The following is a 20,850-nucleotide window of genomic DNA, read 5'->3' as shown; positions in this document are numbered from 1 at the left end:
CCTGAAACAATCTACAGATTCAATGCAATCCCTATCAAAATTCCAAAATTCTATTCACAGAAATAGAACAAAAAATCCAAAAATTTGTATGGAACGTGAAAAGACCCCAAATAGCAAAAGCAATCCTGAGAAAAGAGAACAAATCTGGAGGCATCATACTTCCTGGTTTCAAACTAAATTACAAAGTTATAGTAACTACAATGCTATAAGACTGGCACAAAAACAGACACTTAGACCAATGGAACAGAATCAAGAGCCCAGAAATAAACCCTCACATATGTATATGTTCAACTAATATTTGATAAGAGAGCCAAGAATGCTCAACAGGGAAGGCATAGCCCGTCTAGTAAACAATGTTGGAAAAACTGGACAGTCACATGCAGAAGAGTAAAATTGGATCCCTACCTTACACTACCCACAAAAATTAACTAAAAATGGATTAAAGACTTCATTGTAAACCTGAAATTGTAAAACTCCTAGAAGAAAACATAGTGAAAAATCTCCTTGATGTTGGTCTTGGCAATGATTTCTTGGATATGACACCAAAAGCAAATGCAACAAAACCAAAAACAAATAAGTGGACTGCATCAAACAAAAAGGCTAAAAAAACAATCAACTGAATGAAAAGGCAACCTAGAATGGGAGAAAATATTTGCAAACTATCAATTGGATAAGGGGTTAATATCCGAAATATATAAAGAACTCATACAACTCAATAGCAAAAAGGGGAAAAAACAATCAAATTAGAAAATGAGCAGAGAATCAGAATAGACATTTGTCCAAAGAGGACATACAAACAGCCAACAGTTGCATGAAAAGACACTCAACACCATAATCATCAGGGAAATGCAGATCAAAACCACAATGACATATCACCTCACAACTGTTAGAATGGCTATTATCAAAAAGACAAGAGATAACTCTTGGTCAGGATGTGGAGAAAAGGGAACTCTTGTGCACTGTTGATGAGATTGTAAATTGGTACAGCCACTAGGAAAAACAGTATGGAGGTTCCTCAAAACATTAAAAATAGAACTACCATATGATCCAGCAGTCCCACTTCTGGGTATGCATCCAAAGGAAATCAAATCAGCATCTCAAAGAGATATCTATGCTCCCATGTTAATTGTGGCATTATTCACAATAGCCAACATGTGGCAACAGTCTAAATGTCCCTCTATGGGGGACATTTAGAGGGGGACATTCTCTATGGATAATGCGTAAAGATGTGGTATATATATACAATGGAATATTCTTCAGCCATGAGAAAGAAGGACATCCTGCTTCTTGCAACAACATGGATGGACCTTGAGGGCATTGTGCTAAATGAAATAAGTCAGACAGAGAAAGATAAATACTGTATGATCTCACTTATATGTGGAATCTAAAAAAGTCAAACTCATAGAAGCCGAGAGTAGAATGGTGGTTGCCAGGGGATGTGGAAATGGGGAGATGTTGGTGAAAGGATACAAACTTCCAGTTATAAGATGAGCAAATTCTGAGGATGTAATGTGCAGCCTGGTGACGATAGTTAACCATTATATACTTGAAAATTGCTAAGAGAATAAATTAAATGTTCTCAATACCCAAAAGATGGTAATTACATACATGATGGAGGTGTAAGTAACCCCTTGTGGTAATCATTTCTCAATATATACATGTATCAAATCATCATGTTGTACACTTTAAACTTACACAATGTTATATGTCAGTTATACTTTAATAAAGCTGGGGAAGAAAGATATCCCTTCTAAGATGAAGACTAAGTTGTTGCATCTGGTCCCTCCTACAACCAAAAATGAGGCACAACGCCTAGTGGGCCTCTTTGCATTTTGAAGGCAACGTATTTCTCATTTGAGTCTGTTATTCCAGTCTATTTATGGAATAACCTGAAAGGCTGCTACTTTTGAGTGGGGCCCAGAACAAGAGAAAGCTCTGCAACAGGTCCACGTTGCTGTGCAAGCTCCTCAGCTGCTTGGACCATATGATCCAGCAGATCCAATGGTGCTTGAAGTGTCAGTAGCAGATACAGATGCTGTTTGGAGCCTTTGGCAGACCCCTATAGGTGAATTACAGTGCAGGCCCTTAGGATTTTGGAGCAAAGCCCTGCCATCCTCTGCAGATTACCACTCTCCTTTTGAGAAACATCTCTTGGTCTGCTACTGTGCTTTAGTAAAGACTGAACACAGAACTATGGGCCACCAAGTTACCATGTGACCTGAGTTTCACATCATGAACTAGGTGTTATCTGACTCACCAAGCCATGAAGTTGGGCATGCATGGTAGAACTCTATCATTAAATGGAAGTGGTATTTACACAATGGGGCATGAGCAGGCCCTGAGGCCAAAGTAAGTTACATGAAAAAGTGGTCCAATGGCCATAGTCCCCACTACCTTCTATAGTCCTGCAACGCTACCTTCTCTCTCCCAGCCCGTATCAATGTCTTGATGGGGAGCTCCCTACAATCAGTTGACAGAGGAAGAGAAGACTCGGGCCTGGTTTATAGATGTTTCTGCACAATAGGCAGACACCACCTGAAAGCGGACAATGTCAGCACTACAGACTCTTCCACAGAGAGCCTTGAAGGACAGGAGTGAAGGAAAATCTTCCCAGTGGGCAGAACTTCCAACAGTCACCTGGTTATTCATTTGCTTTGAAGTATAAATGGCCAGATATGCAATTGTATAGAGATCCATGGGCTGTAGTCAATGGTTTGCCTGGATGGGATGTGGAAATAACATGATTGAAAAATTGGTGACAAGGAAATTTGGGGAAGAGGTATGTAGATAGATCTCTCTAAATGGGTAAATAATGTGAAGATATTTGTGTCTCATGTGAATGCTTACCAAAGGGTGACCTCAGCAGAGGAGGATTTTAATAATCAAGTGGATAGGATGACCCATTCTGTGTATACCTGTCAACCTCTTTCCACAATCACTCCCATAATCATCCACTAGGCTCATGAACAAAGTGGCCATGATGGCAGCGGTGAAGGTTATGCATGGGGTCAGCAACATGGACTTCCACTCACCAAGGCTGAGCTGGCTAGTGCCACTTCTGAGTACCCAATCTGCCAGCAGCAGAGACCAAGACTGAGTCCCTGATATGGTACCATTCCCTGCAGTGTCACCAAATTTCCTAGTGACAGGTTGATTTAACTGCTTTCATCATTGAAGGGGCAGCATTTTGTCCTTACTAGAATAGACAATTACTCTCGATACAGATATGCCTTCCCTGCAGGCAATGCTTCTGCAAAAACTACCACGTTTGGACTTACAAAATGCCTTATGCATCATCATGGTATTCCACACAGCATTGCTTCTGATCAAGGAACTCATTTCACAGCAAAAGAAGTGTGGCACTTGGCCCATGCTCATGGAATTCAAGGGTCTTATTACATTTTCCACCATCCTGAAGCAACTGGCTTGATAGAATGGAGGCATGGCATTTTGAACACTCAGTTATACCACCAGCTGGGTTGCAATCCCTTACCGGGCTGGGGCAAGGTTCTCCAGATGGCTTTTATGCTCTGAATCAGCACCCAATACATGGTGCTGTTTCTCCCATACCCAGGATTCGTGGGTCAAGGAAGCGAGCATTGGAAAGGCGAATGGCAACACTCACTACTACCCCTAGTGAGACACTAGCAAACTTTTTGCTTCCTGTTCCCACAACTTCATGCTCTACTGGCCTAGAGGTCTTAGCTCCAGAAGGAGGAATGCTTCCACCAGGAGACACAACAATGATTCCATTGAATTGGAAGCTGAGACTTCCATCTGGCCACTTTGGGCTCCTCGTGCCTCTGAATCAAGAAGCAAACAAGAAGGTTGTAGTGCTGGGTGAGAGGATTGATCTTGACTGCCAAGGGGAAATTAGACTACTATTTCAGAATGGAGGTAAGAAAGGGTATATCTGGAACACAGGAGAACACTTAGGGCATCTTTTAGTATGACCATGCCCTGTGATTAAAGTCAATGGAAAATTACAAAACCTAATCCAAGCAGGACTACTAATGGCCCAGACTCTTCAGGAATAAATGTTTGGGTCATCCCATCACATAAAGGACCATGACCAGCTGAGGTGCTTGCTGAGGCAAAGGAAATACAGAGTGGATAGTGGAAGAAGGTAGTTTTAATTACCAGCTATAACCACGTGGTCAGTTAAAGAAACAAGGACTATAATTTTCATTAGGAATTCCTTCTTATTTTGTTATGAATAATGAATAAGTTGTGTGTGTATGTATAATACCTTTGTTTTCCTTCCTCTCTTATTCCGTTATTATGTAACATAAGGTTTATTGACTTTATATTATAATAATTAAGTACTGTTAATTTTACATTATAGTATTTACAAGAAGAAGAATAAACATCATTCAAGGACTTTACCTCCTCTTCTGGGGTAGAGGTTAGTGAATTTTCAGTTATATGCAGCAGGCTGAAACATGTTAAGTGAAATGATGACCTTGTTATTATCATTATTTGGAGATTAAGTATGGTTTAAGGAGATGCATATCAGTGCCAGGTTGACAAGGGATGGACTTGTGATGGTTAATTTTAGATGTCAATTTGACTGGGTCACAGAGTGCACAGATATTTGGCTAAACATTATTTCTGGGTGTGTCTGTGAGGGTGTTTCCAGATGAGATTAGTACTTAACTGGTGGACTCAGTAAAGGAGATTGCCCTCCCCAGTGTGGGTGGGCATCATCCAATCCATTGAGGGCCTGAATAGAACAAAAAGTAGAGGAAGGGAGAATTCACTCCTTTTTCTGCCTGATTGCAGGAGCTGGAACATCAGTCTTCTGCCCTCAGAATGGGATTTACACCATCAGCGCCCCTGTTCTCAGGACTTCGGACTCAAGCTGAATTACACCACTGGCTTTCCTTGGTCTCCAGCTTACAGTTGGTAGATCATGGGACTTCTCAGCCTCCATAATTCCATGAGCCAATTCCTTATATCATATTATATATATCCTATTGGTTCATATATATCCTATTGGTTCTGTTTCTCTGGAGAACACTAATACAGATGATAATTAAACAATGGAATGAATAAAACAAACACTGATCACGTTAAAACAAAGGTCTTAATATAGCACTATTGAAGGTTGGTTGACCCTAAGGGATGCTTGCAGGTCCCCCAACATTAAAGGACCCCAAACAAGATGACTCCATTTATCCCAGTTTAGAGGAATTTGAAAAGCAGGAAGGCAAAGATCACAACAAGAAACCTGACCTGCAATAGTCAGGCAGGTTAATCGAGGTAAAGATTGACTAAAGAGCCAAAGTAGTGTGGCTTGATCCCTCACTGGGAATCCAAAGCCTTATACAGAAGTGTGAGCAAATGGGTAGGGGTGGAGAAGAGAAGTTTTCAGGACTCCTTTACACAGGAGCCCCGTGCACTGTGGCACCAACACCCATTGGTGAAGCCCTAACATGGGCTACAATTAGATTGAGAGAATATAGAAATGTAAGGGTTGATAGGATTAAGGTGAAAATTTGGATGAAATTGGACTGTTTCAACAGTCTTTAAGTGAAGAGGTTGTGTCTCCTTTACCTAATGTTTTATGGGAATCGATATTATGTCTGACTGAGGAACACATTGTCTATCTGGCATTGTAAGAGAGAAGGCATGTACATCCACCCTTCAAGCAATATTAATTGGAAATGCTCGGTGGAAACCCAATAGTGTAGAATAGAAGTTGGAGTGCAGTGCAGACACTCTCTGTACAATAGACCTGTGTGGAGCAGGCACTGGAGCTTATGGCAAAAGCTCCTGAATGTCTCCCAGTGATGACTAATGGGACTTTGAACTAGAGAATTTCCATTTGAGCGGCAGTTACTAGCATGCTATTGGACATTAATTGAAACTACCCTTATGAAAGACATAAAATAATCTTGAAACTGAAATACCCATGTTGTCCGGGATAAAGTTGGAGAAACACTCTGATGGAGAGGACAGTGCCAAGAAGAGTTCCATTAAAAAGTGGAAACAGTTTATACAGGATCATGCTACCAGGGGAACACAGGGAGGATACACACATGAGCAGAGAGCCTCTTTTGCCCTAGGATTGACTTTGGAACTGCATGAGGAACTGCTGGACTCTATCGTCACTTGGACAGTGTCCTATAAACAGTTCTCATGACCTACAAAGAGCTCCTTGTATTATGGATGACAGTTCCAAGGTGAACAGACAACATCTTGTTTGGAAGGCCACCTCTCTGATCAAAGAAGGTAAAAACAGATCAGCATGGTGAACTGAATTGCATGCAGTTTTCCTAGCAGTAATGGAAGAATTAAACAATGATAAAACACCTTATAGTTTTATTTTTACAAACTCATGAACAGTGGGCAACAGCAAGGCCATATGGTCAGGCAAAGGGCAATGGAAACCTGGTTTATTAAGGGAATGCCCAGGGCCGGCCCCGTGGCTTAGCGGTTAAGTGCTCGCGCTCCGCTACTGGCGGCCCGGGTTCGGATCCCGGGCGCGCACCGACGCACCGCTTCTCCGGCCATGCTGGGGCTGCGTCCCACATTCAGCAACTAGAAGGATATGCAGCTATGACATACAACTATCTAATGTGGCTTTGGGGGGGAAAAAAGGACGAAGATTGGCAATAGATGTTAGCTCAGAGCCGGTCTTCCTCAGCAAAAAGAGGAGGATTAGCATGGATGTTAGCTCAGGGCTGATCTTCCTCCCAAAAATATAAAAATAAAAAATAAATGAATGCCCATACGGAGCACAGTCCTATGGAAATCACTATGGGAATTTGAGGGATGTGTAAATTAGGGCAAGCTGATGCCCATCATAGGAACCCCCTTCCAGGTTTGGAAGGAGATTGGAATTAATGAGTGGATATCCTGGTGTCTTCATTTGAGGTGGCCACCTGGATCCACGAAATAAGTGGACATTGGGGGCTGCAGCAATGCAGAGATGGGCTGGATCTAGACATATCCCTCTTGCATCCTCTGAGGCACAAAATATCAAAAAGAACTATTCTGCCTGCCAACAAACAGACGGAGACTGCAGAGGGCTGCGTGGCAGATTCCCTGGAAGAAAGGCCTTGAACATAGCTGGCAAATCAGACTGATGCTGGTGGCCCAGGGGGGCTACAAATGGGTCTTGACAGGAGGAGATATTGACTCTGGATTGGGCTTTGCTTACCCAATAGTAGATGCAAATGCTCCGAGTGTTCCAAAGAATCAGAACAGAAGATATTGGACCAATTTGGACTGCTGAGTCACATTTCTTCAGAACTAAGAACATACTTTATAGCCCATAATGTGCAACAATGGGCAGAGAGATATCCTCCTCGGAGTAACAGTTTGATAGAGAATTGGAATGGGCAACTGAAACATTGGTTGTCCAAAATGGGGGTGGGGGGCGGATAGAGAGGCACCAAGGGCTGGCTTACACATCTTCACAAGCATGTGCTCACACTCAACATGAGGGCTAAAGGAGTGTTCCCACTAGAGATTTTCCTCTCTTTCTCCTGGAGGATCTGGGGAGGAGGGGTGGAGGAAGATGCTGGTATGACTCTACAATTCTTCCCAAATGGGGAGGAAGTTGGTACAACTATATTCACCTTGACTTTCTTTCTTCCAACCTGATGCAGTGGTCTCAGGTTAGGGATGCAACCAGAAGTGCCAGAAACAGGAATGATTCCTAAGCAAGAAACCGGAACTATATTTTTAAACCTTTATGTCAGAATTCCTAAGGGCCTGTAGGGGCGGGTTGTGCCTTCACTCTCTGATAAATTGGGGCTGACAGTGAATGCACCTATATTGCTTAGTGGTCAGTTAGCCCACTAGTTCTGTACCTGTGACACTCCCCTCTATGAATGGAAGTGGACTGAGGGGGAGGGACTGCTAGACTCGTATTGCTGCCTGCATCTAGACAGCACAGCAGCCAAACCTAATGTCCTTTCCAAAAGTGGAAAAGTTTGATATAAATGGAGAGAAGAAAAAATAGTAGCTGAAGGTAAAGGAATGAATAAATAGGATATGTAATGAGAGAAACCCAATGTTACATTAACACCTCAAAACAGGTCTCAGCCAGAGATGATATTGTCTCTTAGCTCAATTATCCAGATGCCTGAAAGGGTGAAGCCATATATTGCTGAGACCACTCCTGCTTCTGGAACCTGACAAGATCAAATGGAAGCCTGCAAACCCAAGTGGTTTTGTCCTGGGAAACATATTCATACAATAGAATGACGGGCTGGACTAATCTTAATGACTGAAAGGCAAGCAGTAATGTACCAGCATCTTCTAACTGTTATGGTCCTTCTGCTATAAGGGATCTGTGGTCAAAGACCAAGGGGTGGCCTGGAGTATAATAAAAATTATTAAGTCTCTCTCCCTGGTTCCTGGCATAGAGCTCCTGAAACCCTTGGAATCTCTCAAGAGGTAAGAGTGACTTTGATATGCTAATAAAATGGCTGAGGAATCCTAGACAGCTTCAGGGTCAGGGCTAGTCACCAGAAAGACTCCAGTGGTGAGGGCTGAGCACCAGCATTGCTGTGTAACTTCTTAAAAAATATTCAGGGGCCGGCCCCATGGCTTAGCGGTTAAGTGCGCACATTCCGCTGCTGGCGGCCCGGGTTCGGATCCCGGGCGTGCACCGACACGCCGCTTCTCCGGCCATGCTGAGGCCGCGTCCCACATACAGCAACTAGAAGGATGTGCAGCTATGACATACAACTATCTACTGGGCTTTGGGGGGAAAAAATAAATAAATAAAATCTTTAAAAAAAAAATATTCAGGCCTCTCCCCAGACCCACTATCTCAGAATATTAGGCACAAGACCAAGGAATCCCTTATTTAACAAGCCCTACAGGTGAGGCTGATGCCCAGCCATGAGGGAATCCAAGTCTACATTCTTGCTACTGAATATGTGATCTGAAGACCAGCAGTGTCAGGACCAACGCTGGTATAAATACAGACTTTCATGCTCTATTCAAGAATCTTAACGAGATGTCCAGGGGATTCCTGTGCACAGGAAAGTCTGGGACTCCCTGGTCTCCATGCCTTCTAGACACAGAGCCAGAACTATGTAGTCTGCCCTGGGTGTGTAGTTTGATCAGATCCCTTAGCACTGCGGGGTCCAGCGTTCGGTCCTTGTTCCTTCCTCTTCTATAGCAGTTACTCCCTTGGTGACCTCATCTGTTCTCAAGGCTTTAAATATCATCTATATAGTGTTACCTCCCAAATCTATTTCTCCAGGCCAGATATTTCTCCTAAACTCCAGACTCATCTGTCCAACTGCTGACCTGCTATCTCACTTGCATTTCTAATAGGCATCTCAGCTCCAACATCGCTTAAACCAAATGCCTGTAAATATGCTCCTTCCAGAGTCTTCCCCATTTCTGCTAACAGCAACTCCATCTGTCTACTTGCAGACTCCAAAATTCTGGGTGTCCTCTTTGACTCCACTTTTTCATTCCCCAGATTAATCCATTAGGAAATGTTGCAAAGTCCATCTTCAGAATGTATCCAGAATCCAATCACTTCCCACTATTTCCACCACTCACACCAGTGGAAGCCATGGACACCTCCAGCCTGGAACACTGCACTAGGTCCCTCTGCTTCCCTAAAGTGCCTCCCTCGCCCTTTGCCTCCCAATTCTGCTCTCACCACAGCAGCGACAGTGATCCTTTTAAAGGAGAAGTCATATCATGCCCCTCTACTGCTCTGTCTTGTAACTCTCCATCTCACTCAGAGCAAAGGCCAAAGCCCTTCATAGCCTCCAGGCCTACATGGTCTGGCTACACCTCTATCTCATCTCGATTGCTCTCTGCTCCAGCCAAACTGGCCCCCTCGCTCTTCCCAGAACACAAAGACACACTCCCGCCCTATCGCAATTGCCCTGGAGGTTCCCCTACCTGGAAAGAACTTCCTCCAGACTTCCTCGTGGATATTTCCTCATGTCCTTCACATCTTTCCTCAAAGGTCATCTTCCCAGTGAGACCCACACTGATCACACAAATTAAAACAGCCATCTTCCCTGTCCCCAGCCCCACCCTCAGGATCACCTTCCCCACTGCATTTTTTCCATAGCTCTTACCACCTTCTAACATAAACACTTTCCTTATTTACTATGCTTACAGTATATAGTCTGTTCTTCCCACTAAAACATATGATCCATAAAACCAGGAATTTTTCTGTTTTTACTTCAGTGATGTTTCCCAGATGCAAAAATAGTATGTCATACATCCAGCACACAACTAGTATCAGTTGAATGAATGTTCACTGCAGAGCACCTCCCTTTTCTAGAGACAGTATCTTTAATAACGTAACCTCAGACCACAGCTGTTTTGTGGCAGCTATAGCACAATGTCCACTCACTCTGACATCAATGCTGCTTGTACTTTTCTCACAAGTGCTGCCCCCCTTCCCTCCATCTCTCTCTCCCATATCAACCCTCCTACACACCACAGCATGCAATTACATTTCTCTCTTCACAAAACAACGATCCTTGACCTATGAGTCCGATTTTCCAACCAAACATAAATCTAAAGTAGGCTCTGCTTTATACATAGTGAGTTTGGATTGGAGCCAGCACCAGGAGGACCAGAGCTAAGGACCAGGAGAGATGGCAGGCTGCAGAGCAGAAGAATCCCAACAGGAACCTCTCTAAGATGAGAAATTATGGGATCCCTCCTCCCTAATTCCAGAATCTGGCTCCTTTGAGAAGGTGGGAAAAGGTGGAAATGACAATCAAGCCCTGGAAGGAGGACAAAGCTGGACAAGTCTGAAAATTCATCTCTGGACACCACAGACACCTGTGTGCAGGGCCACCTGGCCTTGTGGGGACAATGACAGGTCAAACGACTCCTGCTGCTGTCAGAGACAGGGGACACCCAGAGGAGAATCACCAGAACTCATACACAAGGACAAGAACAGCCTAATCCTCTACAAAAACAAAGAAACAACAAATGAACACCCAAAAGAGGTGCTGAGGGCTGGACCCAGGCCTGAGCCTAGGCTGTCCCGCCCACATGAAGCCCTCAGTGTCCACGGTCCTGGAGACACAAGGCCCAGGTGATATCTGAGTCCTTGTGAACACAGGTCCTGGTGGGACAAGGTTCTACTGAAGGGACAAGGACAAAGGAGGAGAGAGATGATCTAGCCTAGGAGTGACCATGTCAAAGCCCACGATGCACTGAGCACTGACTGGACACAGGCCCCATCCACAGTCAGCTCCTCACAGCCTTCTCCTGTCTCCACCTGCAACAGACAGCACAGCAAACACACGGATTCTGGAAGGTTCTCAGTGCTTCCATTTATTTCCCCTCTCAAATTTTAGGAATCTTCTCCTTTAATTAATCCACCAATCCCTCACGGCAAGAATTTGAAAAAACAAGTTCATATCCAGATTCTTACTTTCAATAAAGAAGTAAAAAGTTATAGCTCAGTGCAACACGAAATTAAGACAGGGATAGAGACAGCCCAGCCCTGCCTCTGCTGGAAGAGGAAAGTCGATCAGGAAAGAGAACACAGGTCAGTGTGGGGAGGAGGTCACAAGGGAGACCGGTCTCTCCACTTCCTCTCATTATGCTAATAGGAACGCAGACACACTCAGATGCCCTTTGCGGAAACAGAAGTCACAGATTCCTGAAGTCACAATGTGGTAGGACAGGAACAAATCTTGCATCACTCAGCCTCCTACAAGACAGCTGTCTCATGCTATAGAAGAAAATAATTATGAACAAATTTAAGTCACTCACTGTAATTGGTGACATTCTGAACAACCCACTGCACGCTTAAAATGTCCTGATCAATCAAAGAATCCCCATAACTTAGTCCTGTCCCCTCTGCCCCAACCCCTCATCATCTCAGCCCTCCAGGGTCTCACCTGCCTTTAGAGACACATCAGAGCCCTGGGCACTGTCACTACCTGGGATGGAAAAAAGCAGGACATGGTCAGAGCCCACAGAGATGAGACTAAAGGAGGAACTATGGGGTGGGTGAGCTCCCCTATGGGCTTCCGTCTACACTATCACAAGGGTCTCAGGGATCACCCCCCTCCATACTTACTTGCAGCCTGAGTGTAGCTCCCTCCATTTCCACCTGTGGGAAGAAAACATCCTGTGAGAAACCAGGGAGGAGGCAGGACCATGAGGTCCTAAAGGAATCCCCTAGTCCTGGACCTCAGAGAAGTTTCCAGAACTGTGATTAAGACCCAGGGCAGGATCAGGAAACATAGGAAAGTACACGTGTGGGGACTGGACAAACTGCCCTCGTGACCTGTGACCTATGACTTCCCCTTCCCCAGAAGGGGTCACCTTCCCCTCTGTCCTGTGACTGCTAGGAATCAGGTCCTCATCACCAGACTCATCACGGTGATGAATCTGTCCTTCATTCTCACATGTGCTTTACTAAAGAGTAAGCGTTAGCAAACAGGGTCCCAAACTAGGAAAGCACATGTGCCTGTGGATGGGACTTCCCATTAACCAGGGAGGGCAAACTTCTACCTGGGCTTAAAGGCCCCCAATGGGACAAGAAAACTCAGACCACACTCCTTCCCTACCTGAGCACTTCTTCCTCCAGATCACAGCTCCAGCCACCACAGCTCCAGTGACCACAAAGAGAATCAGGTCAGCAATGATGCCCACAGTGGGGATGGTGGACTGAGGAGGCGGGTCTGGGAAGGGAAGGGAAATTGAAGGCCCTGACTCCAAGCCTCAATCCTAATGCTGCTGAAGGTCTGGAGAAAGCTTCTTGATTTCCCTGAGAAGAGGCTCTGAGTCCACGTCTCCCTCCTTACCCCATTTCAGGGTGAGGGGCTCAGACAGCCCCCCGTGCTGCACGTGGCACGTGTACCTCTCCTCCTCTCCAGAAGGCACCACCACAGCAGCCCACTTCTGGAAGGTCCCGTCCCCTGAAGGCCTGGTTTCCACAAGCTCCATGTCCTGGGTCAGGTCCTCCCTGTCCCGCTGCCAGGTCAGAGTGATCTCCACAGGGTAGAAGCCCAGGGCCCAGCACCTCAGGGTGACCTCACGGTCAGAGATGGGGTGGTGAGTCACACATGTCTTTGGGGGGTCTGAGGAGAACGATCAGAAAATTCAGGAACTTTGCATCCGTTTGGGCCACTAAAGCAGCGCTCATGTGACCATCCTGAGAATGGACAGGACAAGTGGGGTGGTGGAACAGAGCACAAAACCCAGACACCAGCTTGGACACAAGGACCTGAAATAATCTCCATTCCTTGGAAATTTCTGGAATCAGGGTGAGACGGCCCAGAGTAGCAGGCAGGTCTCCGAAGGGGAGTAAAGGGATTTCTGGTCCTGACCTGGGTGGAGGCGACACGACTCAGAAAACCTGGTCAGACCTCAAACAAATAGGGTGTGGGGCCGAAGAACAAGGCCTGAGAGAGAAAGTCCCAGAGCTGCTGGATAGTCAAAGGGAACCGCTTGTCAGTTATTTCCAGGATGGCTTCCCCCTCCATCCCCGAAGAGACTGGACCCACTAATGTCCCTGAGAGGAAGGCGGGTCCTCTGGGGTAGTCATTCTCTGGTACCGGATCTGAAATCCCTGGCGGACTCAGTCTCCTGACTTACAGGATGGGCATGTTCAGGTGTTGATCCCATTTTCCTCCTCTCTCTATGGGATGCCAGCCCCACCAGGAGAGGAGATCGGGAGGCCCCGTGGACGCTGGTACCTGCGCGCTGTAGCGTCTCCTTCCCGTTCTCCAGGTATCTGCGGAGCCACTCCACGCACTTGCCCTCCAGGTAGTTCCTGTGGTGCTCCGCTGCACCGGTCGCCTCCAACTTACGCCGGGTGATCTGAGCCGCCGTGTCCGCCACGGTCCAGGAGCGCAGGTCCTCGTTCAGGGCTATGTAATCGGCACCATCGTAGGCGAACTGACTGTACCCGCGGAGAAGGCGCCCCTTTGGGCCCACGTCGCAGCCAAACACCGCCTGGAGGGTGTGAGACCCTGACCCCGCCCCGCGGTCAGCCCCGCCCACTCGGCCCCGCCCCCCCACCCGACCGGCAATGATCAAACCTAAACTGAAAATGAAACCACAGAGTACTCGTATCAGACAAAATAGACTTTAAAACAAAAACTGTAAAAAGAGACAAAAAAGGGCATTACATAATGATCAAGGGAACAATCCAATAAGAGGATATAACACTTGTAAATATCTATGCACCAAATGTAGGTGCACCTAAATATATAAAGCAATTATTAACAGACATAAAAAGAGAAATAGACAATAACACAATAATAGTAGGGGACTTTAACACTCCACTTACACCAACGGATAGATCATCCAAACAGAAGATCAATAAGGAAACATTGGCCTTAAATGACACACTAGAACAGATGGACCTAGTAGATATATACAGAGCATTCCATCCAAAAACCGAAGAATACACATACTTTTCAAATGCACATGGAACATTTTCCAGGATTGATCACATATTAGGCCACAAAGCAAGTCTCCATAAATTTAAGAAGATTGAAATAATACCAAGCATCTTTTCTGACCACAACAGTATGAAACTAGAAATCAACTATAGGAAGAAAATTAGAAAAGCCACAAATACATGGAGATTAAACAAAATGCTACCGAACAATGACTGGATCAACGAAGAAATCAAAGAAAAAATCAAAAAATACCTGGAGACAAATGAAAATGAAAATACAACATGCCAGAATTTATGGGATACAGCAAAAGCAGTTCTAAGAGGGAATTTTATAGCAATACAGGCCTATCTCAACAAACAAGAAAATTCTCAAATAAACAATCTAACAATGCACCTAAAGTAACGGGAAAAAGAAGAACAAACAAAGCCAAAAATCAGTAGAAAAAGGGAAATAATAAAAATCAGAGCAGAAATAAATGAAATAGAGACCAAAAAAAAATAGAAAAATTTAAGAAAACCAAGAGCTGGTTCTTTGAAAAGATAAACAAAATCGACAAACCTTTAGCTAGAATCACCAAGAAAAAAAGAGAGAAGGCTCAAATAAGTAAAATCAGAAATGAAAGAGGAGAAATTACAAGAGACACCTCAGAAATACAAAAGATTATAAGCGAATACTATGAAAAGCTATAATATGCAAACCAATTCGACAATCTGGAAGAAATGGATAAATTCTTAGAATCATACAACCTTCCAAAACTGGATCAAGAAGAACTAGAGAATTTGAATAGACCAATCACCAGTAAGGAGATCGAAACAGTAATCCAAAACCTCCCCAAAATAAAAGTCCAGGACCAGACGGCTTCCCTGGTGAATTCTACCAAACATTCAAAGAAGACTTAATACCTATCCTTCTCAAACTCTTCCAAAAAATTGAGGAGGGGGGGAAGCTCCCTAACTCATTCTACGAAGCCGACATTACCCTGATACCAAAACCAAAGACAACACAAAAAAAGGAAATTACAGGCCAATATCACTGATGAACATCGATGCAAAAATCCTCAACAAAATACTAGCAAATCGCATACAACAATACGTTAAAAAGATTATACACCATGATCAAGTGGGATTTATTCCAGGGATGCAGGGATGGTTTAACATTCGCAAATCAATCAATGTGATACACCACATTAATAAAATGAAGAATAAAAATCACATGATCATCTCAATAGATGCAGAGAAAGCATTTGACAAGATACAGCATGCATTTATGATAAAAACTCTGAATAAAATGGGTATAGAAGGAAAGTACCTCAACATAATAAAGACTATACGTGAGGAACCCACTGCTAATATCATCCTCAATGGTGAAAAACTGAAAGCTATCCCTCTAAGAACAGGAACCAGACAAGGATGCCCACTGTCACCACTCCTATTTAACATAGTATTGGAAGTCCTAGCCAGAGCAATCAGGCAAGAGAAAGAAATAAAAGGGATCCAAATTGGAAAGGAAGAAGTGAAACTGTCACTATTTGCAGATGACATGATTTTATATCTAGAAAACCCTAAAGAATCCACCAGAAAACCTTTAGAAGTAATAAACGAATATGGTAAAGTTGCAGGATACAAAATCAACATACAAAAATCAGTTGCATTTCTATACACTAACAACGAAGTAGCAGAAAGAGAAATTAAGAATACCATCCCATTTACAAGTGCAACAAAAAGAATAAAATACTTAGGAATAAACTTAACCAAAGAGGTGAAAGATCTGTGCACCGAAAACTATAAAACATTGCTGAAAGAAATTGAAGAAGACACAAAGAAATGGAAAGATATTCCGTGCTCTTGGATTGGAAGAATTAACATAGTTAAGATGTCCATACTTCCTAAAGCCATCTATAGATTCAATGCAATCCCTATCAAAGTTCCAACAACATTTTTCACAGAAATAGAACAAAGAATCCTAAAATTTATATGGAACAACAAAAGACCCCGAATAGCTAAAGGAATCCTGAGAAAAAAGGACAAAGCTGGAGGTATCACACTCCCTGATTTCCAAATATACTACAAAGCTATAGTAACCAAAACAGCATGGTACTGGCTCAAAAACAGACACACAGTTCAATGGAATAGAATCAAAAGCCCAGAAATAAACCCACACATCTATGGACAGCTAATCTTTGACAAAGGAGCCAAGAACATACAATGGAGAAAAGAAAGTCTCTTCAACAAATGGTGTTGGGAAAACTAGATAGCCACATGCAAAAAAGTGAAAGTAGACCCTTACCTTACACCATACACAAAAATTAACTCCAAATGGATTAAAGACTTGAATGTAAGACCTGAAACTATGCAACTTCTAGAAGAAAACATAGGCAGTACGGTCTTGGACTTCGGTCTTAGCAACATATTTTCAAGCACCATGTCTGACTGGGCAAGAGAAACAATAGAAAAAATAAACAAATGGGACTACATCAAACTAAAAAGCTTCTGCACAGCAAAGGAAACCATCCACAAAACGAAAAGACAACCTAACAATTGGGAGAAGATATTTGCAAACCATACATCTGATAAGGGCTTAATCTCCAAAATATATAAATTACTCATGCATCTCAAAAAAAAAAAACTACCAACCCAATTAAAAAATGGGCAAAAGACCTGAACAGACATTTCTCCAAAGAAGATATACAGATGGCCAACAAACACATGAAAAGATGTTCAAAATCATTAACTATCAGGGAAATGCAAATCAAAACTACAATAAGATATCACCTCACGCCGGTCAGAATGGTTATAATTAACCAGACAGGAAACAACAAGTGTTGGAGAGGATGTGGAGAGGAGGGAACTCTCATACACTGCTGGTGGGAGTGCAAACTGGTGCAGCCACTATGGAAAACAGTATGGAGATTCCTCAAAAAATCAAGGATAGAACTACCATATGATCCAGCTATTCCACTGCTGGGTATATATCCAAAGAACTTGAAAACACCAATGCGTAAAGATATGTGCACCCCTGTGTTCATTGCAGCGTTATTCACAATAGCCAAGACTTCGAAGCAACCTAAGTGCCCATCAAGGACGAATGGATAGAGAAGAAGTGGTATATATACACAATGGAATACTACTCAGCCATAAGAAACGATGAAATCCAGCCATTTGTGACAACATGGATGGACATTGAGGGTATTATGCAAAGTGAAATAAGTCAGAGGGAGAAAGTCAAATACTGTATGATTTCCTTCATTAAGTAGTAGATAATAACAACAATAAACAAACACATAGAGACAGAGATTGGATTGGTGGTTACCAGACAGGAAGGGGGGAGGGGGGAGGGCGAAAGGGATAATTCAGCACATGTGTGTGGTGATGGGTTGTAATTAGTATTTGGGTGGTGAACATGATATAATCTATGCAGAAATAGAAGTATAATGATGTACACCTGAAATTTATACAATGTTATAAACCAATGTTACTGCAATAAACAAACAAAAAAAAAAGACACGGGGGGAAAAGCCCTCGCCAGCTCTTCCCGGGTTGGAGGGCCTGGCGGACCCGCAGCCTCGTGGTGAATCTCGGACCCCGAGATTCGGGGAGACCCCGGCGCGGCCATTGGGATGGGGGACCCGGCCCGCCTCGCTCACCAGCCTCGCTCTGGTTGTAGTAGCCCCGCAGGTTGTTAAGTTCCACTCGGAAAATCCGTGCATGCTCCTTGTAGATCCGCATCTCTTCTTGCCAATACTCCGGCCCCTCCTGCTCCATCCACGGCGCCCGCGGCTCCATCCTCGGACTCGCGGCGTCGCTGTCGAACCGCACGAACTGCGTGTCGTCCACGTAGCCGACGGCGATGAAGCGGGGCTCCCCGCGGCCGGGCCGGGACACCACGGTGTAGAAATACCTCAGGGAGTGGGAGCCTGGGGGCGGGGAGGGGCTGAGACCCGGCCCGACCCTCCTCCGGCGCAGGTCCCCGGATCCGAGGGTGATGGGGCCGAGGGAGGACTGCGCGTGAGACGGAAAAGGGGCGGCGGACGGAGAAGTGCGGGGACTTCGGTTGGAAAGAGGAGGGGGCGGGAGAGGGAGGGGCCAGGACGGGGCGGGGCCGAGGTGGGGGGAGGGGATCTGAGCAGATGTCCCTGGAGACGCGTCTTCCCCGGGGGTCCTGCGCCCCGGCTGCGCCGTCCCCTGGCTTCGCCCCCCGCAGAGGCCGTTTCCCCCCGACCCCGCACTCACCCGCCCAGGTCTGTGTCAGGACCAAGGCCCCCGAGAGCAGCAGGAAGAGGGTTCGGGGCGCCATGACCCGCATCTTCCGGGTCTGGGGAGACTTTGAGTCCTGGCGGGTGCGTGGAGACTTTATAACCGGGAACCGCGGAGACGCTGATTGGCGTCTCTAGAAAGCGGACACGCAATGGGAGTGAGAACGGAGCCGCGTCGTGAGTTTTCAGGCAGGAGGACCTGACAGGTAGTGAGAGGGAGAAGTGAAACTCAGGGAGATGGGGACTCTCCAACACTGGGCTTCCTCGCCCCAGACATTGCCCTCGGGCTGAGACCCTGAGAGCCACGTTCGGGGACCTGAGACTCAGCCCTGACCCCTCTCCTCCTGCACCGAAAGCTCTTTGTCACACTGTTTCCCTGAGTCCTGGCCCAGGGACTGTGTGAAGAAACCAGGGAGAGAACCCCTGGCTGGGCTCAACCCGTTTTCCACCTCTTACTGGAATCACTCTTCCAGAAGTGGACTCCCTACCGCCCACCCCTTACCTCTTCCCCCCCCCCCCCCCCCGGACTCTTCTAGAAGAAAACTCACCCCCAGGGAACTTGATGCCGGAGAGTGAGCTCGACCTGGGAATGGAGGTGGAGGGACAGGTGTTTTCTCTTTACACCTGGAGTGTAACAGCTAGATCTTAAGTTAGCATGAAGGAAGCCATCTTAGGGAAAGGAAGCAATATTGTAACTGTGATCCTGACTCACTAGTCTCTGTGAATACATTCTAGCCTGCACATAGCCTAGATGATTAGGCACTTCTCACTTTTGCAAAATACATGATGTGCTAGTTCTATGATTCTTACTTACATATATCTCTCAGCTGTGATAAGGATCACTTTATTCTCTGAGTTCCTCAGGAACATGATGACCTCCAGAAAGAAAAACTCTGTGTTGGTACCCATCACAAATGACAGAAGAAAGAGATAATGAGGAGCCTTAAAGGTGGTCACACCAGATGGTCAACATCCCTAAACCCCCTCCTTCACTGCCCATTTCCCCTATGTAACTGCCTCAGGATTCTGTATGATTTTAAGATGGTTCTTTAGGACGCTAGTCCACCATCTTCCGATTATACTAGCTAATTGTATAAATTTTCCTTTCTCCACCACCCGCTTGTTTGCAGTTGACTGGCGCTGGATTGCCGCGAGCAGAATGAGCCCCTTTTCACTCAGTTGCAAGAGGAGTTGTGCCTGAAAACACCAGATAGAGGTTCTCATAGAAACCAGGTTCCTTTTTGTTCATTAACCACACTGGGTAACACAATCTCGAATACCCTGAACATCAGGACTCTAATCTGTAAAAGAAGTGATTTTGGCCTCTTCATACAGAAATGTGCTACACAGCACTGAAGTGACTCACGAAGCTCCTAAGTTTTACTTTCCCAGACAGTATGTCTGTGACTGCAGTTTGTTGTGTTTTAAAATGAGCTTCATTCCATAGCCCTGAGTGTGTCTGTGTGAGTCCCCTCATGTCCTCAGTACAAAGAAGCTCATGGAAGCACAGTTTGTTACTGTGTATTAATCACCTCAAAGTTGCAAGGTTGGTTTTTTTTTTTTTTCTGTTTTTGGTTGGTTTTTTTTTTTTTGGCTGAGGAAGATTCGCCCTGAGCTAACATCTGTTGCCAATCTTCCTCTATTTTGTATGTGAGCCACCACCACAGCATGGCCACCAACAGACTAGTGGTGTAGGTCTGTGCCGGGAACTGAGCCTGGGTCCCTAAAACGGAGTGTGCCAAACTCAACCCCTGGGCCACCGGGGGCTGGCCTAATAAAAACATTTAAAAAAAAAAAAAAAAAGAGTTGAAAGCCACTGCCTTGGCTGCAGAATCACCCAGGCATTTTTTTTTCCAAATTCTATTAATAACTTTATTTACTTTTATGCCGTATACATTGGCATTATACTTTTAGCATATAGGTCCAGATAATGCTTCCTTTTAGTGTAACCACATACTGTCATTTTGGATTCTTCCGTAATGAAAACAGGGAGGAGGGAGAAAGAGAAGGAGAGAAGGAAGGAGAAAAGACAAAAGAAAATAAAAGAGAGAAGAGGAGAAGAATTGGAAACAGCGAGGAGAGAGAACATTTCCAAGTGAAAGGAAATCAAAGAGATCTAGACTAATAGAAATTGAGAGATTTATTGCTTATCTATTGCTGTGCTACAACCTACCCCAGAATTTAGTGGCTTAAAACAATAAATATCTATTACCTCAAAGAGAT

The 20,850-nt window shown here is 44.8% G+C and overlaps 1 protein-coding gene across 1 annotated transcript; it reads right to left on the bottom strand.

The window, feature by feature from the left end:
* Nucleotides 1-11,266: 11,266 nt before the first annotated feature.
* LOC131413877 (patr class I histocompatibility antigen, A-2 alpha chain-like) lies at nucleotides 11,267-18,692 on the bottom strand. The gene is made up of 8 exons (XM_058554836.1): nucleotides 18,605-18,692; nucleotides 18,019-18,288; nucleotides 13,665-13,940; nucleotides 12,771-13,046; nucleotides 12,534-12,647; nucleotides 12,041-12,073; nucleotides 11,859-11,900; nucleotides 11,267-11,689 (listed from the first exon to the last, which is right to left on the bottom strand). The coding sequence occupies exons 1-8, from the start codon at nucleotides 18,675-18,677 to the stop codon at nucleotides 11,685-11,687; spliced, it is 1,089 nt and encodes a 362-aa protein (XP_058410819.1). The 5' UTR covers nucleotides 18,678-18,692; the 3' UTR covers nucleotides 11,267-11,684.
* Between the last annotated feature and the right edge of the window lie 2,158 nt (nucleotides 18,693-20,850).

Source organism: Diceros bicornis, chromosome 14 (genome assembly GCF_020826845.1).
Source record: "Diceros bicornis minor isolate mBicDic1 chromosome 14, mDicBic1.mat.cur, whole genome shotgun sequence".
Classification (NCBI taxonomy): Eukaryota; Metazoa; Chordata; class Mammalia; order Perissodactyla; family Rhinocerotidae; genus Diceros; species Diceros bicornis.
Note: the sequence above shows the minus strand (reverse complement) of the source record. Positions and strands in the feature narration are given on the sequence as shown.

What these genes read in the sequence shown, in the direction of transcription:
- LOC131413877 (XM_058554836.1), bottom strand. Translation starts at nt 18,677, where the DNA reads ATGCGGGTCATGGCGCCCCGAACCCTCTTCCTGCTGCTCTCGGGGGCC. An exon ending in GGAGACGCTACAGCGCGCAG is followed by an intron (nt 13,047 to 13,664) that starts GTACCAGCGTCC and finishes CGTTCTCCTCAG; the next exon opens with ACCCCCCAAAGACATGTGTG. An exon ending in CTGGAGGAAGAAGTGCTCAG is followed by an intron (nt 12,074 to 12,533) that starts GTAGGGAAGGAG and finishes TTCTTCCCACAG; the next exon opens with GTGGAAATGGAGGGAGCTAC.